Source organism: Vulpes lagopus, chromosome 4 (genome assembly GCF_018345385.1).
Source record: "Vulpes lagopus strain Blue_001 chromosome 4, ASM1834538v1, whole genome shotgun sequence".
In the NCBI taxonomy this organism is placed as follows: domain Eukaryota; kingdom Metazoa; phylum Chordata; class Mammalia; order Carnivora; family Canidae; genus Vulpes; species Vulpes lagopus.
Genome location: NC_054827.1, coordinates 114919585 through 114939638, shown reverse-complemented (window position 1 = coordinate 114939638; position 20054 = coordinate 114919585). Strand labels below are relative to the sequence as shown.

Sequence of the window (20054 nt, the reverse complement as noted above, 5' to 3'; positions counted from 1 at the left end):
GCTCGCCCCCGGCGGCCAGGAGCGGGGGCGCGCCCACACCGCCCGCGGCGGGAAGGGGGCGGCGGGGAGGCGGGCGCCGCGGCCGGAGGCCCCCCGAGGTTACGTAAGGAGCGGGCGCGGGGAGCGGGGCGGGGCGGGGCGGGGCGGGGCCGGAGCGCGGCCGCCCAGCCCCCGCCGGCCCAGCCCCCGCCCGCCCGCGCCTGGCGGCGGCGGCACCGCGCACCCCGCGCAATGGAGCGGCGCCGGGGCTGAGCCGGGCGCGCACGGGCCGCCGCATGTGCGGCGCGGGGAGCGGCTGCGGAGCGCGCTGGGAGCAAGCGCCGGGGGGCCCGTCGGAGCGGCGGCCGGAGCAGCGCCGGAGATGGGGTGAGTGAGCCAGCGCCCGCCGGAGGGGCCGCCAGGCGGCCCCGGCTCCGAGCCTCCGGGGGCCGGCGCCCTCCGCGCGCGCCCGCCCGCCGCACCGGGGCCGGGGCCGGGGCCGGGGCGGGGGCCGGGGCCGGGGGCCGGGGCCGGGGGCCGGGGCCGGGGGCCGGGGCCGGGGGCGAGCGCGGGGCGGCGCCTGCCAGCCCGGGGGGTCCCGACCCCGCGCCCTCCGCCCCCGGCACGGGCGGCCCGGCCTGGGCGCGGACTTTCGGGCCTCCTCCTCCGAGCTGGCCCCCGGGGCGCGGCAGCGGCGGGGACGGGGACCCTGGCCGGGCTCCCGCGGTCCCCGGGCGCGACCAACTCCGGGGCCTGTGTTTGTGAGTGTGAGAAGCAGCTTGTCGTCCTCCACGACAGAATGGAAATAGAAGTTTTCCTGGAAAGGAAGCAGACCGGATAATCGTGCCCGCCCCCCACCCCGCCCGAGCGTAGGAATAGTGGACTTGGACTCTGCTTCCAGACGGAGGAGGGTGAGAGTCTGGAGGGAGCCGGGTGAGGCTCCGGTCTTCCACACAGCGGAGTAAGATGCTCGGGGGAGAAGTTAAAGCACTCTGTGCAAGTGACTAATGCTCGAGTCTATAAAGTAATTTAAAAAGCAGGATAGATTTCTCTTCGGCGTCTCCGCGAGCAGCAGGCGCTGTGAGTCAGGGAGCCACTGTGCTAACAACACGATTAACTCCTTACACCTGCTCACCCGCCGGGAGCACGTGGTGACGATTTCCTGGAACAGTTAATTATGCCCATTTTACAGATGAGGAAACTGATGCTTTAAGTGGTTCGGTGACTATCCCCAGTTGGGCAGCTGATGAGCGTTTGTAGAAGGACATTTGTGCCTCAGCAGAGGGGAAGCCCCAGCCTGACAGGGACCCTGGGGTGGTGGGGGGTGTGGGCCGGTGAACCAGAGTTCCTGAATTGTCCCCTGCTGCTGTGCGTAGCGGCCTTCAAACGGCCCTCCTGACCCTAAGACTTCTGCTGGGTGGGTCTAGAGGTCGTTCTTTTCTCTATGGGGTTGGGGAGGAGTGGAAAGGGGTGAAATTGTCCTGGTGGCCTGACCTAGCTCCCAGGGTCAGTGGCTCTATTGTACCTCACTCCACATAAATTTCTGGAGTCATCTTCTCCAGCGAATATTGTCTGTGGGGTCTGCAAGTGTCAGAAGGAACCAGAGGCAGGTGGAGAGGAATTTCGTTGAAGGAAAGTGTGAGGGCTCCAGACCTCCATGAGTAGAGCAGAGGGACCGAGAGGTTGGCTTAAGAGATTGGTGCCAATCCAGGAGATTGCACACATAGAGCAACTATGGTTGATTTTTACCAGAGGCACACTGGTTGGAAAGCAGGTTTTCTGTAACATTTCCAGTGACCTCTTTGTGCAGTGGGAACCTTTGAGATTCTCAGATTTCATACTTAAAAAAATGTACGAGGTGGGGGCAGCGGGAAGGAGTTGGCTAATGTAGGTCTCAAGATGGAAGATCAAAGCGATCTGGTAATTTTAACTCTGTATCCCCCCCCCCCCCCCCCGGCACAGACAGCACAAACACACTTGCGTGATCAAAAACGAATATTGAAACTCTGTGGTTGAGATCAAATAGTTCTGTGGACATGAAAATGTTTACTCGTAAAAGCTTGAAGAAAATGTCAGAAGGTAATGTTTGTTTGTGGAGCATCAGGGAGGAGTAGCTCAGGGAGCTTGTTGAAAGGGAATGTGGCTTTCCTGTCGTTTTAGCATCACTCGGTACATGTGTGTTACTCCCTTCTTGTAGGTGAGGGCTGGTGTGTAACTCCTGCCTGCTTCTGCCAGCTTCACTGTACCCACGTCTTCTGTGATTCATGTGAACATACAAACCATGGCTGTAAATTGAGATGGAGCCGGGGCTGGATGAGCAGTTGAGACAGAGGGTGGAGGGAGCCATCTCAACCTAAAATAGTACCAATGTCATCCTCTCCGAGAGTTGAGTAGGATGAGGGGGGAGAACAGAAGGGCAGCCAGGAGGGATCCTCACTGGGGTCCTGGAGCCCTGTCACGGCTCGACTGTGCAGACATGGCTGAGACTTAAGGGGGGGAAAACAAAACCCTGAGTTTACTTCTTCCTCACTTAAGATGCTTATCCTCTTTCACACATTCACTTTCTGCTTCTCTTCTGTGAAGTGTTTTTGCATTAAGCCTGTGGTTTCCCCAGTAAGTTTGTTTTCTCTGCCTGAGGAAGAGGCCGCTGGTGCAGACCTTCTCACATCTCAGACCTCTCGTCTCCTCACGTATACCTGCCTCCCTTTGCTGACAGAACAGGTCCCTCCACAGACTGAGGAAAGCCTCGTCTTCCTACTACCTGCACTACCCTGGTGGCTTTCTTCCCACCTGGCTCAGTGGCTGGCCAGGCCTTCGTCTTGTCACCCGGCCAGGACCATCCATCCCACCCCTCTCACCTCATCAGGCACCATCTCTCTCTCCTCCTTCCTGGGTTTTCCCAGCAGTGTACACTGGGGCTTGGCTCAGTGCCATCCAGGAGACCTTTCCTCACCCATGAGACCGTCTAGGTCTGCGTGGCCCCATATGGCTGCCACCTGCCACGAGTGGCTGTTGGGCACCTGAAATGTGGCTCGTGTGACCAAGGACCTGAATTTTTAATTTAATTGGAATGGAAAAGCCACATGTGGGTGGTGGCTGCCATATTGGAGAGCAGAGCTCTAGCTTCTGTCACTTTATGGCTCTCTGCTGCTTCTCTGCTCCTTTTCACCTGAAGATGACTCAGAAGATCCACCCCAAACCCACCGTCCCCGTTGGCTCACTTCTCCTGCCATTCGTTAACCCCCACACTCTGCTGTCCCGCCCCAAGTGCAGGTCCCTGGGAACCTGCATGGGGCCAGATGGCTGTCCTTGTGTTAATCCCTCGGCTGTGTTCCTATCCTCTGGCCACCCTCCCTTCCCACTGCCCTCCAGCTTCTAACTACCACACTCCCCTGCTTCTCTGCTCCCCTTCCTGATGGTTCCTCTCCAGTCTCCCTGCTCTTGCTCCTCTGACCACTGCATCATGGGGCCACTCAGGGACTAGACTGGCTTCCTTCGTGTGGTTGACACTCTCTTCCCAGGTAATATGATCCACCCCCCCCCCCCCGCCCCCATCATCTCCTGGTGATTCCCATGGTTTTATTTCCAACACGGCGCTTCTGGGGGCTTCCAATTCTTGTTCATGAACGGAGCTCTTGATAACCCTTCCAGCTCTCCCCTTCCCTCCGTCTTCTCTGTCCCAGTCAGTGGCCCCACTACCCACCCTCTTGCTAGGAGTGGTCCTTGCTTCTCCTCTTCCTCATCCTCCAGGCTGTCCTAGGGTGCTACCTCTAGGTGTCCATGTGTCCTGGGATCTTGGCTCCCACTCTGGTCCTGGCCACCCTTGCCTCCTTCCTGGACCAACTTCCTCAGCTTCTGCCTTGGGTATCTCCAGTCCATTCCCTACCCGGGAGCCCGAGTGCCTGGCTTTCAAAATTGCAGATCAGAATCATATCATCCTCTTCCTTGAACACCTGTCAGCACCAGGGGCTGGCCTATACCTCATCTCCAACTTCCCTTGTCACTCCGGCCATCCCTCACTGCCTTCTGCTAACGTGAGCCTCATTGCTATTCTTGTTCTGCCTGAGGATCTTTGAACTTGCCCTTCCCTTTGCCTGGGATGCTCTTGCCTTGGCTCTGCAAATACCTTCCTCCTCCTTATGCTTTGGATTCCGGCATCAGGGTCACCTGCAGTCTTTCCTGACCCCCACCTTTACTTGCTAGCATAGCCACAGCTGTTTTTCTACAGTTGCTCACTGCAGCACATATGTAATCATTTGGGCTTTGTTTACTTAATTATAATCCGTCTTCCCCAATAGCATCCCACAAAGATAGGGTCTTACCTCTTTCTCCAGTGTTTCTCAACACTTAGCACAGTGACAGGTGCCAAATAGGCCCCCAGTATTTTTTGATTGAGTTAATGCTTGACTGAGGTGGGTGGCCTTGCTTGGATGCCGGCCTGGAAGTTGTGATAATTTTTGGATTACCTTTTATATAGCTTGCTTAATTGAGGGTTGCAAGGGCCAAGAGAGAAAGAAATCACATTTGGATGCAATTTTCTTTTAATGCTAAAGCAAGCCACTTAGCTTTTAGTAGGACTTGGGTTAATTCTCAAGCTGTCAGCTGTCATCCGAGTACTGGGGTTGTAAATTATCTTTTTACCCGCCTGCAAAAGGTAACAGAAAAGCCGGCTTGCCTGCTGTTGTGACTTTTAGCTGATTTTGTCAGTGTTTACAAACAAGATCTACTGTAGTTCTGCTTGGCTTCGGTTTACACCCCTTGATTTTGTCCAGCCAAGATTACGTTGCAGGGTGTGGTGGGCACAGTTGAAGTTATCTGACACCCAGGGCATTCTTTCGGTAATCTAGACTGGTTAGCTTTCTCTTGCTGTTCATTACTTCCTCTCTAACTTTCCATTCCTCCTGCAAAGGACTTTGCTCTGGGGTTCATGTTGACTAAAACAGGTAACATTTCTCAGATGCCTTGAGGGAACTTGTCTTTCTGGGTCCTGCCTTGGGTTTTCTAAACTTCACTTCCTAAGGTTCCTTCGATCTGTTCATCTCTAAAGCATTTGGAGGGTCTTTTGGAAACACAGGATGAGCAGACCTTCTAGGTCACTCCTGCCTTTACAGAGTTTGTGTTTTAGAATCAGAGATAAGCCACATATAGAAGTTCCAGTTTTATGTATGAGTTGAAACAAAATGTTGCCCTCCAAAAATGTTAAAGGCAGTGCCGGCCTATTTGGGGCACTTAGGACAGATGCCCTGGTATGCTATAGAGAGTGCCAGGGGGCCGTTAGCATTTAGGATCACCCTCATTATGTAGGCAGCCCTTAGCATCTCCCTTTGTGCAAGAGTTGGAAAAAAAAAAAAAAAAACACCCACCATAGTATTTGGAATGGGGTAGGCACTGAATAGATATGTATGGAATGAATGAATGAATGAATAGGAATGAGTGAAGACTCTTTGGGTTAACTTTCACTTTGGGGAGAGGCCATGATTCTTGTAGGCTACAGCACCGAAACCCCTCGCCCTTGAGAGTTTTCCGATGGGGTCAAGGGCACATTTGTTGCTCCTACACGGTCCTTTGGAGGAGAACTCAGAGCAGAGCAGGTGGTTTGTTTTTGTCAAGTGGGTGTTGTGATTTGTGTAAATCATTAGCTTTCTTTTCTGCAGTGGCTCCTGGGGAACTTAGAGTTAAATATGTGTTCAGTCTTAGCAAAATTTATCAGACCTCATCCATCACCTTTATTCTTTGCTCCATCTTACAGCCCTCCCTTGTTCGCCTTTTCTCTTGCTCATCTACCACTTATTTTTTTTAAACAAAATGAAAATAGCTTTGCTTTTTTCTAATTATAAAAATGCTACATGTTCATACAAAAACATAGCAGCATAGAGAAGGAAGTGAAAATTACTTGTCATCCCATGTCTCAGGGATGACCTCCCTCAGTAATCAAGTGTCTGTCTGCAGAATTCTTGTCTATGTATGTCCCTGTGTCTAGATGTAGGTCTACCTGGAACAAATGTATTTTTAACAAAATGGAATCATACCCTACATCTGTTTTGAAATGTAAGTTTTGTAACTTAAAATACCTTGAGTGGACATCTTTTCATGCCAGTAACTATAAATACGCATCAGTATTTAAATCCACACCTACTTCTGATTCTTCATTTTGCTAAATTTTATGCATCTTTGAAAACTTGCTTGAATCCCCTCTAGAATAAGGCAGGGTATTTGGGGGGGAAAAAGACATTTTGACAGTTCCTTAAAGCAGTTGGTTGCTCTAAATGAATTACCGAAGGAAAGAAATGGTAGAGAAACCAGGATCACAATTAACATTGGGTAATTTGTGGCAACTGTGTAATTTTGGGTGAGTCACTGCTTCTTAGTGAATCTTGGTAGGAACATCAAGGATTCATCACTGTTGCTAAGGGTGGTTGGTGGACTAGGACCCAGCTGCTCAGATTGTTTCTCCTCGTTTGGAAATATCGGGGCAGAGTGATTCTCCTTTCAGACCTGGACAAGAATGTTCTCTGCAAGCAGAAAGCACCCATGCCCACCCCTGAGTGCCCTTTCTGCTTCAAAGCCCTTTGTCTGGTGGGTACCACAGCCCCTCCTTCAGAGAATCGCCTTGGCAAGAGGGTTGGCAAGGACGTATATATGGGAAGGACATTGTATTCCCTGCCTTAGTTATGAGGCAATTAAAACGCACACACACAAAACCTGGATAAATCCTGTGACATGTCACCTCTGCCAGCATAGGCATCTAAAATCTTTGGAAAAATCTACCTTTGGTACATGGAGTGGGGATGCGAAGCACTTGAAAAACTTTACATTTCTCCAAAAAAGCAGTGAACACAAAACTAGTATAACATTGTATGTCAATTGTACTTCAATAATTTTTATAACAGTGTAAAAAAGGTGAACAGCAGTCCAGAAACTGACTTACGATAGACGAAAAAGCATTTTATCAGAAATCTCAGATGCCAAATCCTGACCTTATAGATCTTGAGAGTTAGACTGTTTTTTTTTTCCCCAGTGTGTTTGCATTTCTAGATATTGTACAGTGCTTATGGGCCAGGAAGTGAACACTGGTGTCATGAGCCAGTTTCCTAGTGGGGTGTGCTTGTGTGGGAAGCATCAGGTTGGGAGCCTCTGCTAAACTACGATGAAGTCTCCAGTAGTTCTGCCACCGGGTGCTGTTAGTCATATGGTATCATTCTGGTAGAATTTATTTAAATTATATTTCAAATTAGCTTGTTAGAATAAAAATATGCTTGTGGGGAACACATTTAGACATTTGTCAACGATTCGAGAGATTTAAGGAAAAAAAAACATTTTTATTCACAAGCCTGGTTGATAGTCATATTATTATTCCTCTGGGGAACTGGGGACTGTGGCATCACCACCAGCCAAAGTGGTTAGCCTGAGAGGTGTGCAGTGTGCAGGTGCCTCCCAGCCGAACAGAAGCTGGATCCCAGCTAAGGGAGCGGCTCTTGCAGACCCCTTTCTCTTGACCTTGCCCCAGGGAGGTCACAAGTAAGGGCAGCAGAGGCTCTTTGTCCTCTGGCTCTGGGGGGAGCTCTCATCTGTGGATTATTGGGCCGGGGGTGTCCACAGGGGCCCAATTAGTGAGGAATATCCCAGATCCTGCTGCCTGGGTATCGGATTCCTTCTGGGATCTTTAATTGGGAAAGCTTTTAGTGGAGTTGTTCAGATATATGGAGGGAAGGAGAGTTGCTTTGACTTCTGTTGCCTTGGGGGAGGAGGGGACCAGAAGGTCCTCATGGGGAAAAGGAATGGAGCCTGATCTGGGAGGCTCCAAGGGGCTGGAAGAGGAGCTCTAGCAGAGCCAGCTTCCTTGCCTATTTCGCTCATGCAGATTGAGGAAGAACTGTCTGACGCCCCTAGAGACTAGAGGTAGAACTGGCCGTCTCACCTGGTGGCCAGTTTACAGGACGTGGACAGAGGAGGATGGTTAAGTACAGTCGAACCCAGCCCCCTCAGCTGTGTGAGCTTGAAGCAGTCCTTTTCTCTCTGACTTCACTGTCTTCATCTGTTAAATACACAGTGAGGTAACTGAGCAGGGAATGTGTGTAAAGCGTTTAGCACAATGCCTGGCACAGAAGTAATGTGTGAATGGTGGCCAGGTTTATCACCATTGTCATTGTCATCACCATCCTCTCTGCTTTGGGTGGGGTTTGGAGGGAGATCCCTGAAGGACCTTCTGGAATATGCTGACAGGGATGTTCCATTCCCTTGTCTTGGATCCTCTCGGGTACCCCACCCCCACCCCTGCCTTGGTCCTCTGCTGCTTGCTGCCACTCCTGAGCAGCACCAGCGTCAGTTCCCTGTCATTAGACAACCCTGACAATATGAAGCCTTGCTCACACCACAAAACCTGTCAGGTGATGTGGGTGGACGGTCACTGGCCAGAGGTGGAAGGTGAGGAGAGCCGACTGACCCACGTTTGTCAACAAGACCAGTCTTCTGTCCCAACCTGTTGTCGACACAGGGAGGTATTAGTAGAGATTTCTCCCTGCTCTGGGCATCAGACTAAGAATTTATGTTGCTGGTCAGAGAACCCTTCATTCACTCGATTTTTGATCTATTTATTCACTCATTCATTCAAGAAATTCAAGAGACCATCTGCTGTGTGTCCAGCGCTGGTTTGGGTGCCAGAAACACAGTGATAAAAGTCTGGGGCTCCACGAACGAGGCTTAAAGTCCAGTGGGTGAAGGTGGACATCAGACAGACATTGCCTAATGGATTCACTCGGGGAATATGGGGCCAGGGGCTGTGTGGACTGTGCATCAGTAGGTTTCAGGACCTCACGTTCATTTCACGGCCCTCACCCATTCCTAGGGGTCTGAACTCCTTTCTCATCACCCCAATCGCTTCATCACTTCTTGTACCTTTCTTGAGCATCTGACCAGTGACCACCACCGAGCCATTGAGTGCCATCTCTGGGCCAGGCACCAGGAAGACAGGTTATATAACAGGATCCCTGCCCTCCTGAGGGAAAAGGAGGGTGGGAGGTCAAGAGGGCAGTGAGACAAATGCTGTTGTTGAAATATGAACAAGGATAAAGTGCTTCTTCTGCAAGAGGTGTGAGAAGGCTTCTTGAAGGAGGTGACCTTTTAACTGGGTCTTGAAGGATGGGCAGGAGTTTCCTGGGCAGATGAGGAGGAGCTTGGATGGGGTGGGTGGAAGACATTTAGAGCTGCCCATGCCCATGGGAAGTGGTGAAGCATGGAGGTTGAGCCCAGAGACCCTGGATTCAGTCCTGGCTTCCCGTGCACCTGGATGTATGACCTGGAGCAAGACACTGACCTCCTTTGAACTTCAGTTTCCTCATCTGTGAAATGTGAATGATAACAGTACTGACATCATAGGGTCATCATGAGGAGTTGAGGAAACGCATGTTTTGATGTACCTTAGCTATCTAGTGGGCAGGGAGGTGAGGGAGAGTGTGAAGGTCATGGACAGCTCAGGAGCACAGAAGGTGGGAAAAATATAGCCTCTATGCCTCGGTGCTGGGACTCAATCCTGTGGGTGGCTGGGAGCCTGCCAGAGGTGAGGCCATGGTGAGGGGAGCAGTTGGTCCTGGTACCAAAGAAAGAGGCCTGGAGGAGGCAGTGCTAGGCAGTGAGCTCGGGGAGCAGGAGAAGATGGGGTGCTATATACCAGGGAATTTGGACTCCAGTCTGTAGACTATGAGAGAGCACTTTCAGGCCCAAGGACGAGAGTAATACTTGGAGCCAGATGGTTATTCTGGAGGCAGTAGCGAAGGGGGCAGCGTGGAGAGTTAATGGACCATGCTGGGAGCAGAGGGGCGGAGGGGAGAGGACATGGCACAGTTCTAAACCTCACCCTGTTCAGTAAGGGGTCCGACGTGGTCTCCAGGAATCCTCGAAATACAAGAAAATGGATGATATATAAAAGGCACCTCGCTGGTGCCTCCCACCCCACCAGGAGGGCTGGAGAGTCTTTCCTATAGCATCACTAAATTGAGCCACAAATCAACTATCACTTCATGAGGCGTTAGCAGGTTGGAGTTACTGTGTCTGTACAATATCACACTGACTCTCGCAGCACCCACTTTCTTGGTTGGGAGACTGGCCTGGAGAGATTCAGGGATACGTTTGGATTCCCCCAGGAAGGCAGAGTTTGGGAATACAGCTTGAGTCTGTTTGGGAGCAAAACCCCTGTTCTTCAGAGGCACTGTACAAGTCATGTGGTCAGTGGACGCACAGTTCTTGACTGCTGGGATGAGACCAAGGAAGAGCCTGGGTTGCCAACAGTTCAGATGTTTCTCAGCTGTGTGACTGATGCCATGGGATGAGGTTGGGATTACAAGGGAGGTGCAGTTTTTGGGGAGACAATTGTGAGAGCTTAGTTTTGGGTGAATATGCTGAATGTCCACCCCATGTCTTCCATGGGGTGGCCTCTGTCAGTAGGAATTGAGCTCTGGCACTCAGCAGTCAGGATGAAGCCAGAAGTATGGGTTTAGGAGCCATCACCTTTGGATTTGGTCTCCCATGGAGAGGACAGGTCAGGAAGATGACAGTGCAGCTCTGGATAAGGGTGGCAGTTGAAGGAATTGAGAAGAAGCCCATGGATGGGACAGAGGCCAGAAGAGTCTGAGGAGAGCAGAGGTGAAAGGTGTCTTGGGAGCCAGAGGAAAGGAGTTGAGCTGGGTGGCTGCTCTTGGGATCAAAGCCTCAGAAAGCTTGGAGAAAGGTGAGGACCCAAGTACCACAGTGTGTGTGTGTGTGTGGGGGGGTGGTGTCAGGGCATGGATGGGTGGATTTTAAGGGGAGCTTAGTGTAAGGCTCCAGTCCATTTTAGGCCTTTCAAGGAAGGGGGTATATGGTGAGGAGTAGACACACTGGCTGAAGACGAAGGGGAGCTTGTGAGTCAATCAGGGTCTGACTTTGTCTCGTAGGTTGAGCATGTTGGGAACTGAGGGCAAAGAAAAGAGATTGAAGATTACCAGAGAAGGTGAGAGGCAGTGAGCTGGAGGCTGGAGGGAACTGGAGCAAGAGCCTCAGGGGAGGAGGAAGCCTCCAGAGGGGCCCGGGGAGTTGTCCTCCGAGAAGGTGAGTTGCAGGAATAGAGGCTTTCTGAGGCTGTGGTGGGAAGGGGAATGAGGAGCTGGATAGGGTGGCTTTTCCTTCTCAGTGTGAGCTAAAGAACTGCTCTGAGGACCAGAGGTATATTAGGAAGAAATAAATGGTTTGGTGCATCTGGTTGTGGAGGTCGGGGCAGGGAGTTAGCTGGGGGCAGACACACACACTTGTGAGTGACCTTGGGGGCCCAGTTGGAGTCTGAAGGTGCCAGTCGCCACAGCTAAAAACTTACCAAGTGACCCGGGGAGCAGGAGCAGAGGCAAGTGGTCCCAGACCCAGGTTGGGGGCATTCAGAGCCGGCTGCCCTGGCTGGGCTCTGAGTGTCCTGCCGTCCACAGCAGAGGGAGGTACACTGTGTGGGAGGAGGGGGAGCCTGCTCAGTCACCTTTCTGCCCTCACTCCTCCGAGCAGCCAGTCATTGTTCTGTTTTTGATAATTCTTCCAGACCCTTTCTAAAAAATGCATTAAAATTCTTGCCAGCATGACCCCTTTGAGTAATGAGATCTGTAAGTTTATTAACCTCTGTGAGAAGTGGATTTCCTTGCTCCACGGGAGCAGATAATCTCTGGGAGGGATGGACATTAATGTGCTGACCTGGAGGCTGAGCGCGACGCCTGAGGGCAGAGGCAGGGTGGTGGTGGCAGCTCATCGGTGCTCCCCGCCCCCGCCTGGCTTACCAGGTGGCTGGTTGCTGCTGCACTTCACTTCCCAGTCAGCCCTGCTCAGGGAGTCTCCCCGGGGCCCAAAGTCGAGGTGCTCAGAGAAACCCTGTCTCTTTGGATGAGTCTAATTCTTTAAGCGGGGGAGAGGAGGAGATGGGAACATTGAATCTTGTGCAGACGAGAATACCTAGACTGTGTGTTCATTCACAAAGGCCTGAGAACCCACTAGAGTTGGCATGGGTGTTGGGATACTTGTTCTCCGACCATGTTCAAACATGTCCTCTCTCATCCCAGTGTTGGTCTTCACGTGTGCACACGTACTGAACAGTTGACATAAGCTACTTGCGAGGCATCCAGCTTAGTAGCAATGTTCTGTGACTTCAGCCTCATCAGTTTGGCATTTCAAGCCTGCTGTAACCTAGCCCGACCTGCCTGTCTTCTGGGTACCCTGAGTACTTGGCCTGTGCCCCTGTGTATCATTTATCACATAATACATTTCATTATAATGCAGTGTTCTGTCCAACATGTCATAATCTGCATCTCCCTGCTTCCTTGCTAACCAGACCAGTGCAGCCCAGTAGAAATATCACTGCTACATATGGGATTTTTCGTGTTCTCAGGTCCACATTGAAAAAGCAAAAAAGAAACAGGTGAAATAAGTTTTAATGTGTTTTAAGCCAGCATATCCCAAATATCATCGTTTCAACGTGTGATCGATAGTGAGTAAACCAGACACCTCCCTCTTACTGTGGCATTTACATTTTAGTGAAGAAGACAGATGCCAGGCGTCCCCTCGCGACATCCAGTTGCCAGTAGCTTCACAAAATGACCTGCAGGTCATGCCCCATGGGGACGATGCAAGGGCTGAGGCGGACTCTAGAATGCGTGGCTCAGAGGAGGTGCCTCTCTGAAGACGTGACATTTAAGCTGCTGCCTTATGTGACGAACGGGAACAGATCATTCCCGGTGGAGGGAAGGGCAAGTGTTCGGAGTGGACAGGAGCTGCCGGGAGTGTGAGGAGTTGCCATCAGTGGGATGGAATGGTTTTTCCAGGGATGTGGCACAGTCCTCCTGAAGTTTTGGGAAAATTACCCTGGGCTCCGTAGAGACTGGATAGGAAGGGGACAAGAAATGGAGCAGGTGTGAGGCTCCTGGGCTCTAGATGACAAAGGATGCTGTCTGAGGCCCAGAAGGTCACAGGAGTGGAGGAGAGGGAGTGGAGCGGGCAGATTCCATGGAGCTTGGAGATGGCTTTGCCAGGACTTTCCACGGGACCAGATGTAGGGTAAGGGATGAGGGAGAGGGAGGAAGCAGGAGGACTCCTTTGGTGTCTGGTTTAAGCACCCAGTTGATGTGGGGAAGCCTGGAGGAGGAGCAGGTCAGGAGCGAGGGGGGGAGTCAAGGTCAAGAAGAATCCACATGTCAAGCTTGAGGCGATGAGTGGAGTGGGGAAGAAAGCAATTAACTCTGTGTGTAGGGCTCAGCAGAAGTCAGGATAGGGCAGGGTCATGATGAAGGGCTGGGGGTGGAGCCTGGAGTCTCACACATCTCCACCTCCATGGTGGTACAGAATGGGAGCCAGCCAAGAAGAGGGGAGCCAGCCAAGGAGACAGGAGAGCAGTGGTGGGGAGGGAGGAGGAACCGGGCTGGTGGCATCAGGATGGCTGATGAAGTGTCTTAGGTAGAGGGCTTGGGTGTCCACTGTTGCTCTGCTGGGAAGTGACCTCTGACCTCTGGCTGGGAACTGGGTCAGTGGTAGGTGGAGCCAGGAGCCACTTGGTTGGTCAGGAAGGGAGGCTGGGAAGTGGGGAGGAAGCAGGGAGTAGGACAAGGACACGAGAAGCTGCTGGAGAAGGGAAGATGTGTTTAAGAGAGGAGGAGCCCAGCACAGGTAGATGCTGACAGGGATGCTGCCTGAGGGAAGGCAGAGGTGGGGTTCAGCACCAGGGGAAGGGCTGTCCCTTGTTGGGGGAGGCACCCTGTCATGGGAAGGAGGCCACCATAGGGGCAGACATAGGCAGGTTTGGATGTGGTGGAAGATGCATGAGCTCAGGTCGCGGCTGCTGTTGTCCCCACAAAGTATGGGGCAGGAGCAGGGTCGTGAGCTGAGAGCAGGGTGGAGGGTGGGGTGTGGGAAGCTTGAGGAGAAGGTGTGGATCCTCTGGGAGTGGGTGGCAAGCCTTCTAGAGAACCCTAAGCTTGTGGGCCACTGCAGAGTGACAGTTTGAGGTCAGAGAACATGAATTTAAATGAAACTTGTCCACCCACCTTTGTGGTGTCACCCAGTGGCTTGGGTGTGGGCCTGGAGGGGGTGGATGGCAGGGGCCCCAGGTTGGGGGTTTGCCAGGCTGGGGAGGTAGGGTGTTCAACGCAGAGTGGGAAGCAGTGACAGACCCAGGGGATTGGGTAGGGTCCGTGGAGGAAGAGAGGGAAGCCAAGAAGTGGCTGGTGGAGAGCGAGTGGAGGTGTCTGTGAGGTGGGCCATCCATCAGCAAGGGAACTGGAAGGATGGGCCATGGGGGTAGGCGCGCAGCCAGGGACTGGAGAGTCACATTGGAGGGAGTGCTTTCTTGGAGTTGAAGGATCCCGTGGATGGCCGTGGGGGAGTGCCACTGAAGGGGTGCAGGGTAGAAGGCATTGCAGCAGAGGATGAGGACTGAGTCCAGGAAATTGGGAGTTGTCCAGGTGCATGGCGACAGTGACAGGAGGTAGGCAGAGAGCGAAGCTGGGCCTGGAGCTGAAGCCCCTGAGTCGTGGCAGGAACGGACTTGGAGGTCGGTGAGCTCGGGTGGAAGGCAGCTGGCTGGGATGGCCTCACCTCCAAGGGTGAGGTGAGAGCCACCTCCTGGTGCCACAGGCACCCCATCACCGTGTCTCCCCTGTGTTCTGCCTTCATGGGAGCCGAGAAGGGTAGGGCTGCGTATGTGGCAGGCCCTGCAGGCCTCAGGACCCGCCTGGTTTCAGGGAAAGCGTGAAGGTGAAGGGAACACCTGGTTGGGCTGCTGGTGCCTGCGGATCTAAGCACGGATTTCAGTGAGTCCCTGGAGGCGTGGACAGGGCAGGGAAGAACCTGGAGCCCAGGTGAAGCCCAGCGGCCAGGAAGGTGTGGTCTCTCGGCTCTCCCAAGAAGGGGTGGGGAACGTTCATGTCTTGGGGTGTGGTGATGGAGCACATCTCTCCAAGTATGTGAGACTCAGGGCCTCCCAGTTGCAGGTGAGCTCTGTGAGTCAGCCCTGGTGATGTGTCCATCCCAAATGCCACCAGAAACTTGGAAGACCTTCACTGAAGCAAGTGATAGCTGTAATAAAGGAGGCGATGGGTCTGCTTTGCTGTGCAGCTAGAATATTTGATTCTGGCACAGAATCCATCCAAATTGAGGTGTGTGGAAGGCTGTCTGGAGGAGCGGCATCAGAGCAGGAGGGACCTGGACACGTTCTGTGAGGGACGTTTCCAGTTTTGTTTTTATATTTTACTGTTTATTTATTTAAGTAATCTCTACCTCCAACATGGGGCTCAAACTCACAACCCTGAGATCAAGAGTCACATGCTCCACCAACTGAGCCAGCCAGGCGCCTCCCCACCCCCAGCAACTCCATGAGGCTGGTTTGAAGGAGGGTGTCTTAAGGAGTGGCTTCTCCGAGCAGTTCAAGGGTCTGTGAACACGCCTCCCCCAAACTGCACAGAGAATCCTGTGCATATGCTTTTCTGGGGGCAATATCCATAGTTTTTATCAGATTTTCAAAAGGGTCTTTAACCTGAAAGAGATTAGAACCACTGTTGAAAATACTTGGGGTGCATTTAGCTGGAGAGGAAAAGCCGGGCCCAGGAGGTGAGGGTGTGGGGAGAAGAGAGAGCGGTTTCCATTCACATGACCAGCTATTTGATGTTGGGCTCACTCTGTGGACTCAACTGCTGGAACCAGAGTTAGGGAGAAGGAGGCATAGGGAGCCTGGTTTTGGCTCTATTGGTACCTGAGGGAACTTGCAAGCACCTGTCCTAGGTGGGATATGCACAGGTGTCAAGTGACAGAAGGGGGGCCTGTTAGACCAGCAGGAACTGTGTCCAGATCTTCTTGTTCTGAGGAGTAAACAACTTGGGGTATTACTGGGTTTTCTCTGTCCTTGGGGAGAGCATCTCATGGGCTGAGCTTTGCTGAGGAAATGGAACCCTCCAGATACTCAGGTGTGTGGCTCTGGGCTGCAGAGGCCCTGGGAAACTTGTCTGGCTTTCCTGAGACTGAGAATTAAATATCACCTTGGAGAGTGGGCCCTCTGTCTGTTGCAGGGCCTCAACTGACTCCTCTGTGATGTGAGAAGTATGTTCCTTATGGTGTTGCTAAAGTATGTTCCTTATGGTGTTAGGTCCTCCCTGCATGTCATTCGGGGTGGTGAGCCTGCCTCATGGGCCATCTGTCCCCCACCTGCATGGTCTATGGGTCTGTGGCACTGGGTTCCCTTCTACCATGTGGAGTTGGGTGGCTCGCGGGTTGAAGACAGTTTTCTCTCTTAGGGGGGCCTCGTATGCCCCCGCACCCAGTGCGTTCCAAGGGATGGCTGGGGCTCCTACCTTACTTTGGCACCAACAGAATCAGATCTGCTAAATTTAAAAGTGGCTCCCATGAGACAAAAGTGATGATTAATCGAGTTTGGCTTTGTCAGAGCTTCCTCTTTTTTTTTTTTTTTTTAATGTTTTGTTTTCTACTCTCAATCTTTTTTTCTGAAAGCAGGCATTCCTCACCAAGGTTGGAATATTCTGGAAAACTGGAATTGGAATCCCACAGTCTGATTGAAAGCCATATCACTTGCTTTAAGGGAGGAAGCTAAAAAAAAACCACTCCTTGGCTTCTCCCATGAATTTTAAATGTTCTGAAAACATTGCCCATAAAGGAAACAATGTCTCATTCCTTAAATAATTAAGTAGAGTATACTGAGAAAGGGGTATCACCCAGGTCTGGTCACACTGTAGCCTCTGGGGGCCTCTTTCTCCAGGGGAGAGCTTGGGTGGGTGCCTGAAGAGGTTATCTTCAGGAAAATTGATGCAGCTTCAGACAGCCGCCTCTCAGGCATTTGGTGAAATTGGTGCAACCCTGGAAATGTCATGAAGGAAGGTGAAGATGGCATGCATCTTCCTCTGGGAGGCTACATCCATCAGTTGTTTGCTTTTGCCTGGTGAACTCTCTGTCACGTGACTGTCCATGAGTGAGGACAGTGGCCTCGGGCCAAGTCCGTATCCTCGCAACCGCTATAGTATTGGCACTGGTTTCTGGATGTACTTGGTAGAAATTTCTGGAGAATGTGTGTAGGGAAGAGAAGGCTACTTTATCTTCTGGCAGAAAACCCTCTTGCCAGGAGCAATGGTGGAATCTCAGTACTGGCCGATCATTTCTCAGCCACCTGCCCATTCTGGGATGAGGTGGAACCCTCCTCACTGCGGTCGCAGAATGGTATGTGCAGGACAGACATAGGGTCATGCCAGACCGGCGTTATGGTGTCTTCCTCTGTTTCTGTAGAAGAGTGAGTTCGGCCAGGGCAAGGGAACTGAATGTATTGATTATTGATATGTATTATTTCATTGGTTACTGATATATATTATTTCATGTAAGCTTTATGACTTACGGTTGGGGAAACGGGTGTTCAGAGAGCGTCAGTTCTTGGCTTGGCTGATACCTCCGGGACACGGGCTGGCAGCCGATCTCCGTGTTGTCCGGCTCTGAGGTCCACGCTCCGTAGGACTTGCGCGGTTCCATGAGAAAAATGATGCTTGTTTCAGAAGAGCAACTTGCAGTCTGATCTTTCACTTAGAAAGACGTGCCTCAGGGAAGTTCTGTCAGTACACCTTTAAAAGGGAAGGGTTCATAGCAGGGATTTGCTCTGATGGGCACACACGGCTGTTCGTACGTCTGTCTGAACGGTCCACAGATTTCTTCTGCCCGGGATCTCCTGAGCTGTTCTCTTGTTTTTCCTTCCTCATCCTTCCACCGCCCAGCTTTGCCCGGGTCCTTTCCCTCAGGTTTCAGTAGAGGCTCTCAGAACGACAGGATTCTTCAGTCTCGTTGAACTGTACATTGTGATCATATCTACTGAGACATTTTCCAGATCATGCAATCAGAATCTAAATCTTTGAAAAGTAAACTTGTTAGTCTGTGGGTCTGTGTCTGATCAGTTATATAGTTATTAATCTTGACAGGAGCAGGGCTGGTAAGCTCTCCAAAGCCCACGTTGCTCACCCTCTTCTTGGCAATGACTCAGAATCTCTCATATTTGTCACTGGTTCACACTTTAGGTGGTTGCCTGCATTGTTTGCCTAAAAGATGCATGAGTACCCACTTTTCCTTTTCCTTTTCCCTTTCCCTTTCCTTTTCCTTCTAGTGTTCTAGCTGCATTGTTGTAGCTGGGGTGCTCCTGGCTGTAACAGGACTTGCCCCTTAGGAACCTAAGTGGACAGGTGGGAAGGTGCCTTAGTGATGTGGTTTTCAGGACTGGTTTTCCAGTCAAACAGCACTTTATCTCCTGTAGCAGTTGAGGGTTTCAAGCCCCTTCATCCTAGGGAAGCGGTTGGACTGAATCTAAAGTAGTGAAATTTGGTGCTCTCCATGCATCTTATTATAAACATTGTTTGGTTTACATATGTGTCTCTTTCCCTGGAGCAAATGTCTTGCTCACTGGTGGTTAAACTAACCTGGTGAATGGTGAGTGCAGCTTGAAGAGGAAGTCACAGGCTGGAATGATGATCTGAAGCCTGGATGGGGCCTTGTCATGTGTGTTTTGCTGGAAGAAGTTCATGGTTGAGGGTCTTCTAGGTCACCTGTTTTTAGAATGAAAATTTTCAAGTGGCCTCTGGAGCTGTTCTTGGTAACAGGTAATACCAGTGTCCCTTTATCTGTAGGATCACGTTTGCATGGCAGAAGCAGAAACCACTGCATGTGCTCCTGTCTCTGTGTCCAAGGGCTTCAAGTTGTGTGCTTGGGCTTATCAGAGTCAGTAGCTTAATATAGGTTACCTGTGTCAAGGTGGCAGCCAGCAGAGTGGGGATGGGGGGAGCTGAATTCTGAGTAGATGTTACTTTCTACCTCTGTTTCTCCACTCGCCTATTTAAGCCATATTTACTGAGTACCTCCAGGGGTGATGAAGACGGGTGTGCCCCGTCCTTGTAGAGCTTATAGTACAGCAGGGAAAATGGATGTTGGTTATCATTCATTCATTCATCCAACAAGGATTTGTTGAGTGTCTGTTGCACTGGGAGCTGTTCATGTATTGAGGATATCTGTAACCAGACAAGAACTTGCCTTCACGAAGCTTACATTCAAATGACACAGACAACAAATTAAAATATAACAAGTAAGTAAGTTTTATCATGTAAGGGAGGAAAACTTTCCCCCTCCTCCCTTTTTGGTTCTTTGGCTGGTCTAATAATTAAATGTACACAGAACAGATTAACGAGAGAAAAATGTAATTACATGTGGGAGCCCTGAGGATCTGAGGCTCAGGGAAGTGACTAAAGCAAGCAACTCTTTTCCCTTTGAGACAAAGAAACAATAAATTCATGAAGAATTAGAGAGACAGGTTTAGGCTCAGTATGCTCAATTAGTGAGGAAGTAACAGGGTTTGGTGATACAACTTTCTCAGCCTTGAATTCCCTGTCTCTGGTGATAAGGAGGATCTCTGTCCTCTTGGTCCCAGGAGGATACCTTTCTATGGAAGATTTACCTCCTGCTTTCAGGGGGACAGAGGGGAGTCAGATTATTCCTCTTGTACCTGCCATTTTTAAAGTAACTTTAATTCAAAATAGTATGCCAAAATGTTGTATTTTGGGGTGACATTTTGTGTTCTCCCTCCTTGGCATGCTGGGAGGTGGTAAGTGCTGTGGGAAACAGTCAGGAAAAGGTGTTTGGAAGTATGTGCTGGGGCAGGGGTCAGTTGCAGGGGGGATGCAGGATGTGAAGACTATGGATAGGTTGGAGTTACAAATAAATGACAGGTTATGATAGAGGGTTGAGGGGAGGAAGAAGTATGAGCACCTGGGGATGGGGGGAGGATCATCCATGTGTGTATTGAAGTGATTGAGACTCAAGACAGGAGTCGTGTAGGAGGGAGGGACTGTGGCCTGGGAGCTAAAATCATCAAGAAATGAAGGGGAGTGACACGGGGGTTGCTGGTTGACAGCAGCGGAGATGGGGTAGTGAATGATGGTCTGATGACAAGAGATTGAAAGCTGGGGAGTTTTAGCAGAGAGGGAAGAGAGTTGTCTGGAGGGGCGGTGAGGAACCGGTGGTCCAGGGGTATGAAGTGCTCCAAAGTGGAG

The 20054-nt window shown here is 51.4% G+C and overlaps 1 protein-coding gene across 2 annotated transcripts in view; it reads left to right on the top strand.

Moving 5' to 3' along the window:
* The first annotated feature begins 200 nt into the window (after nt 1–200).
* Nucleotides 201–20054, top strand: part of HOMER2 (homer scaffold protein 2) — an 88336-nt gene continuing 68482 nt past the window's right edge. For both annotated transcript variants that reach the window (XM_041752537.1, XM_041752536.1), the window contains exon 1: nt 201–366. In XM_041752537.1, coding sequence (XP_041608471.1) covers nt 362–366 — 5 coding nt within the window. In that variant the 5' untranslated portion in view covers nt 201–361. The remainder of the gene's footprint in view (nt 367–20054) is intronic.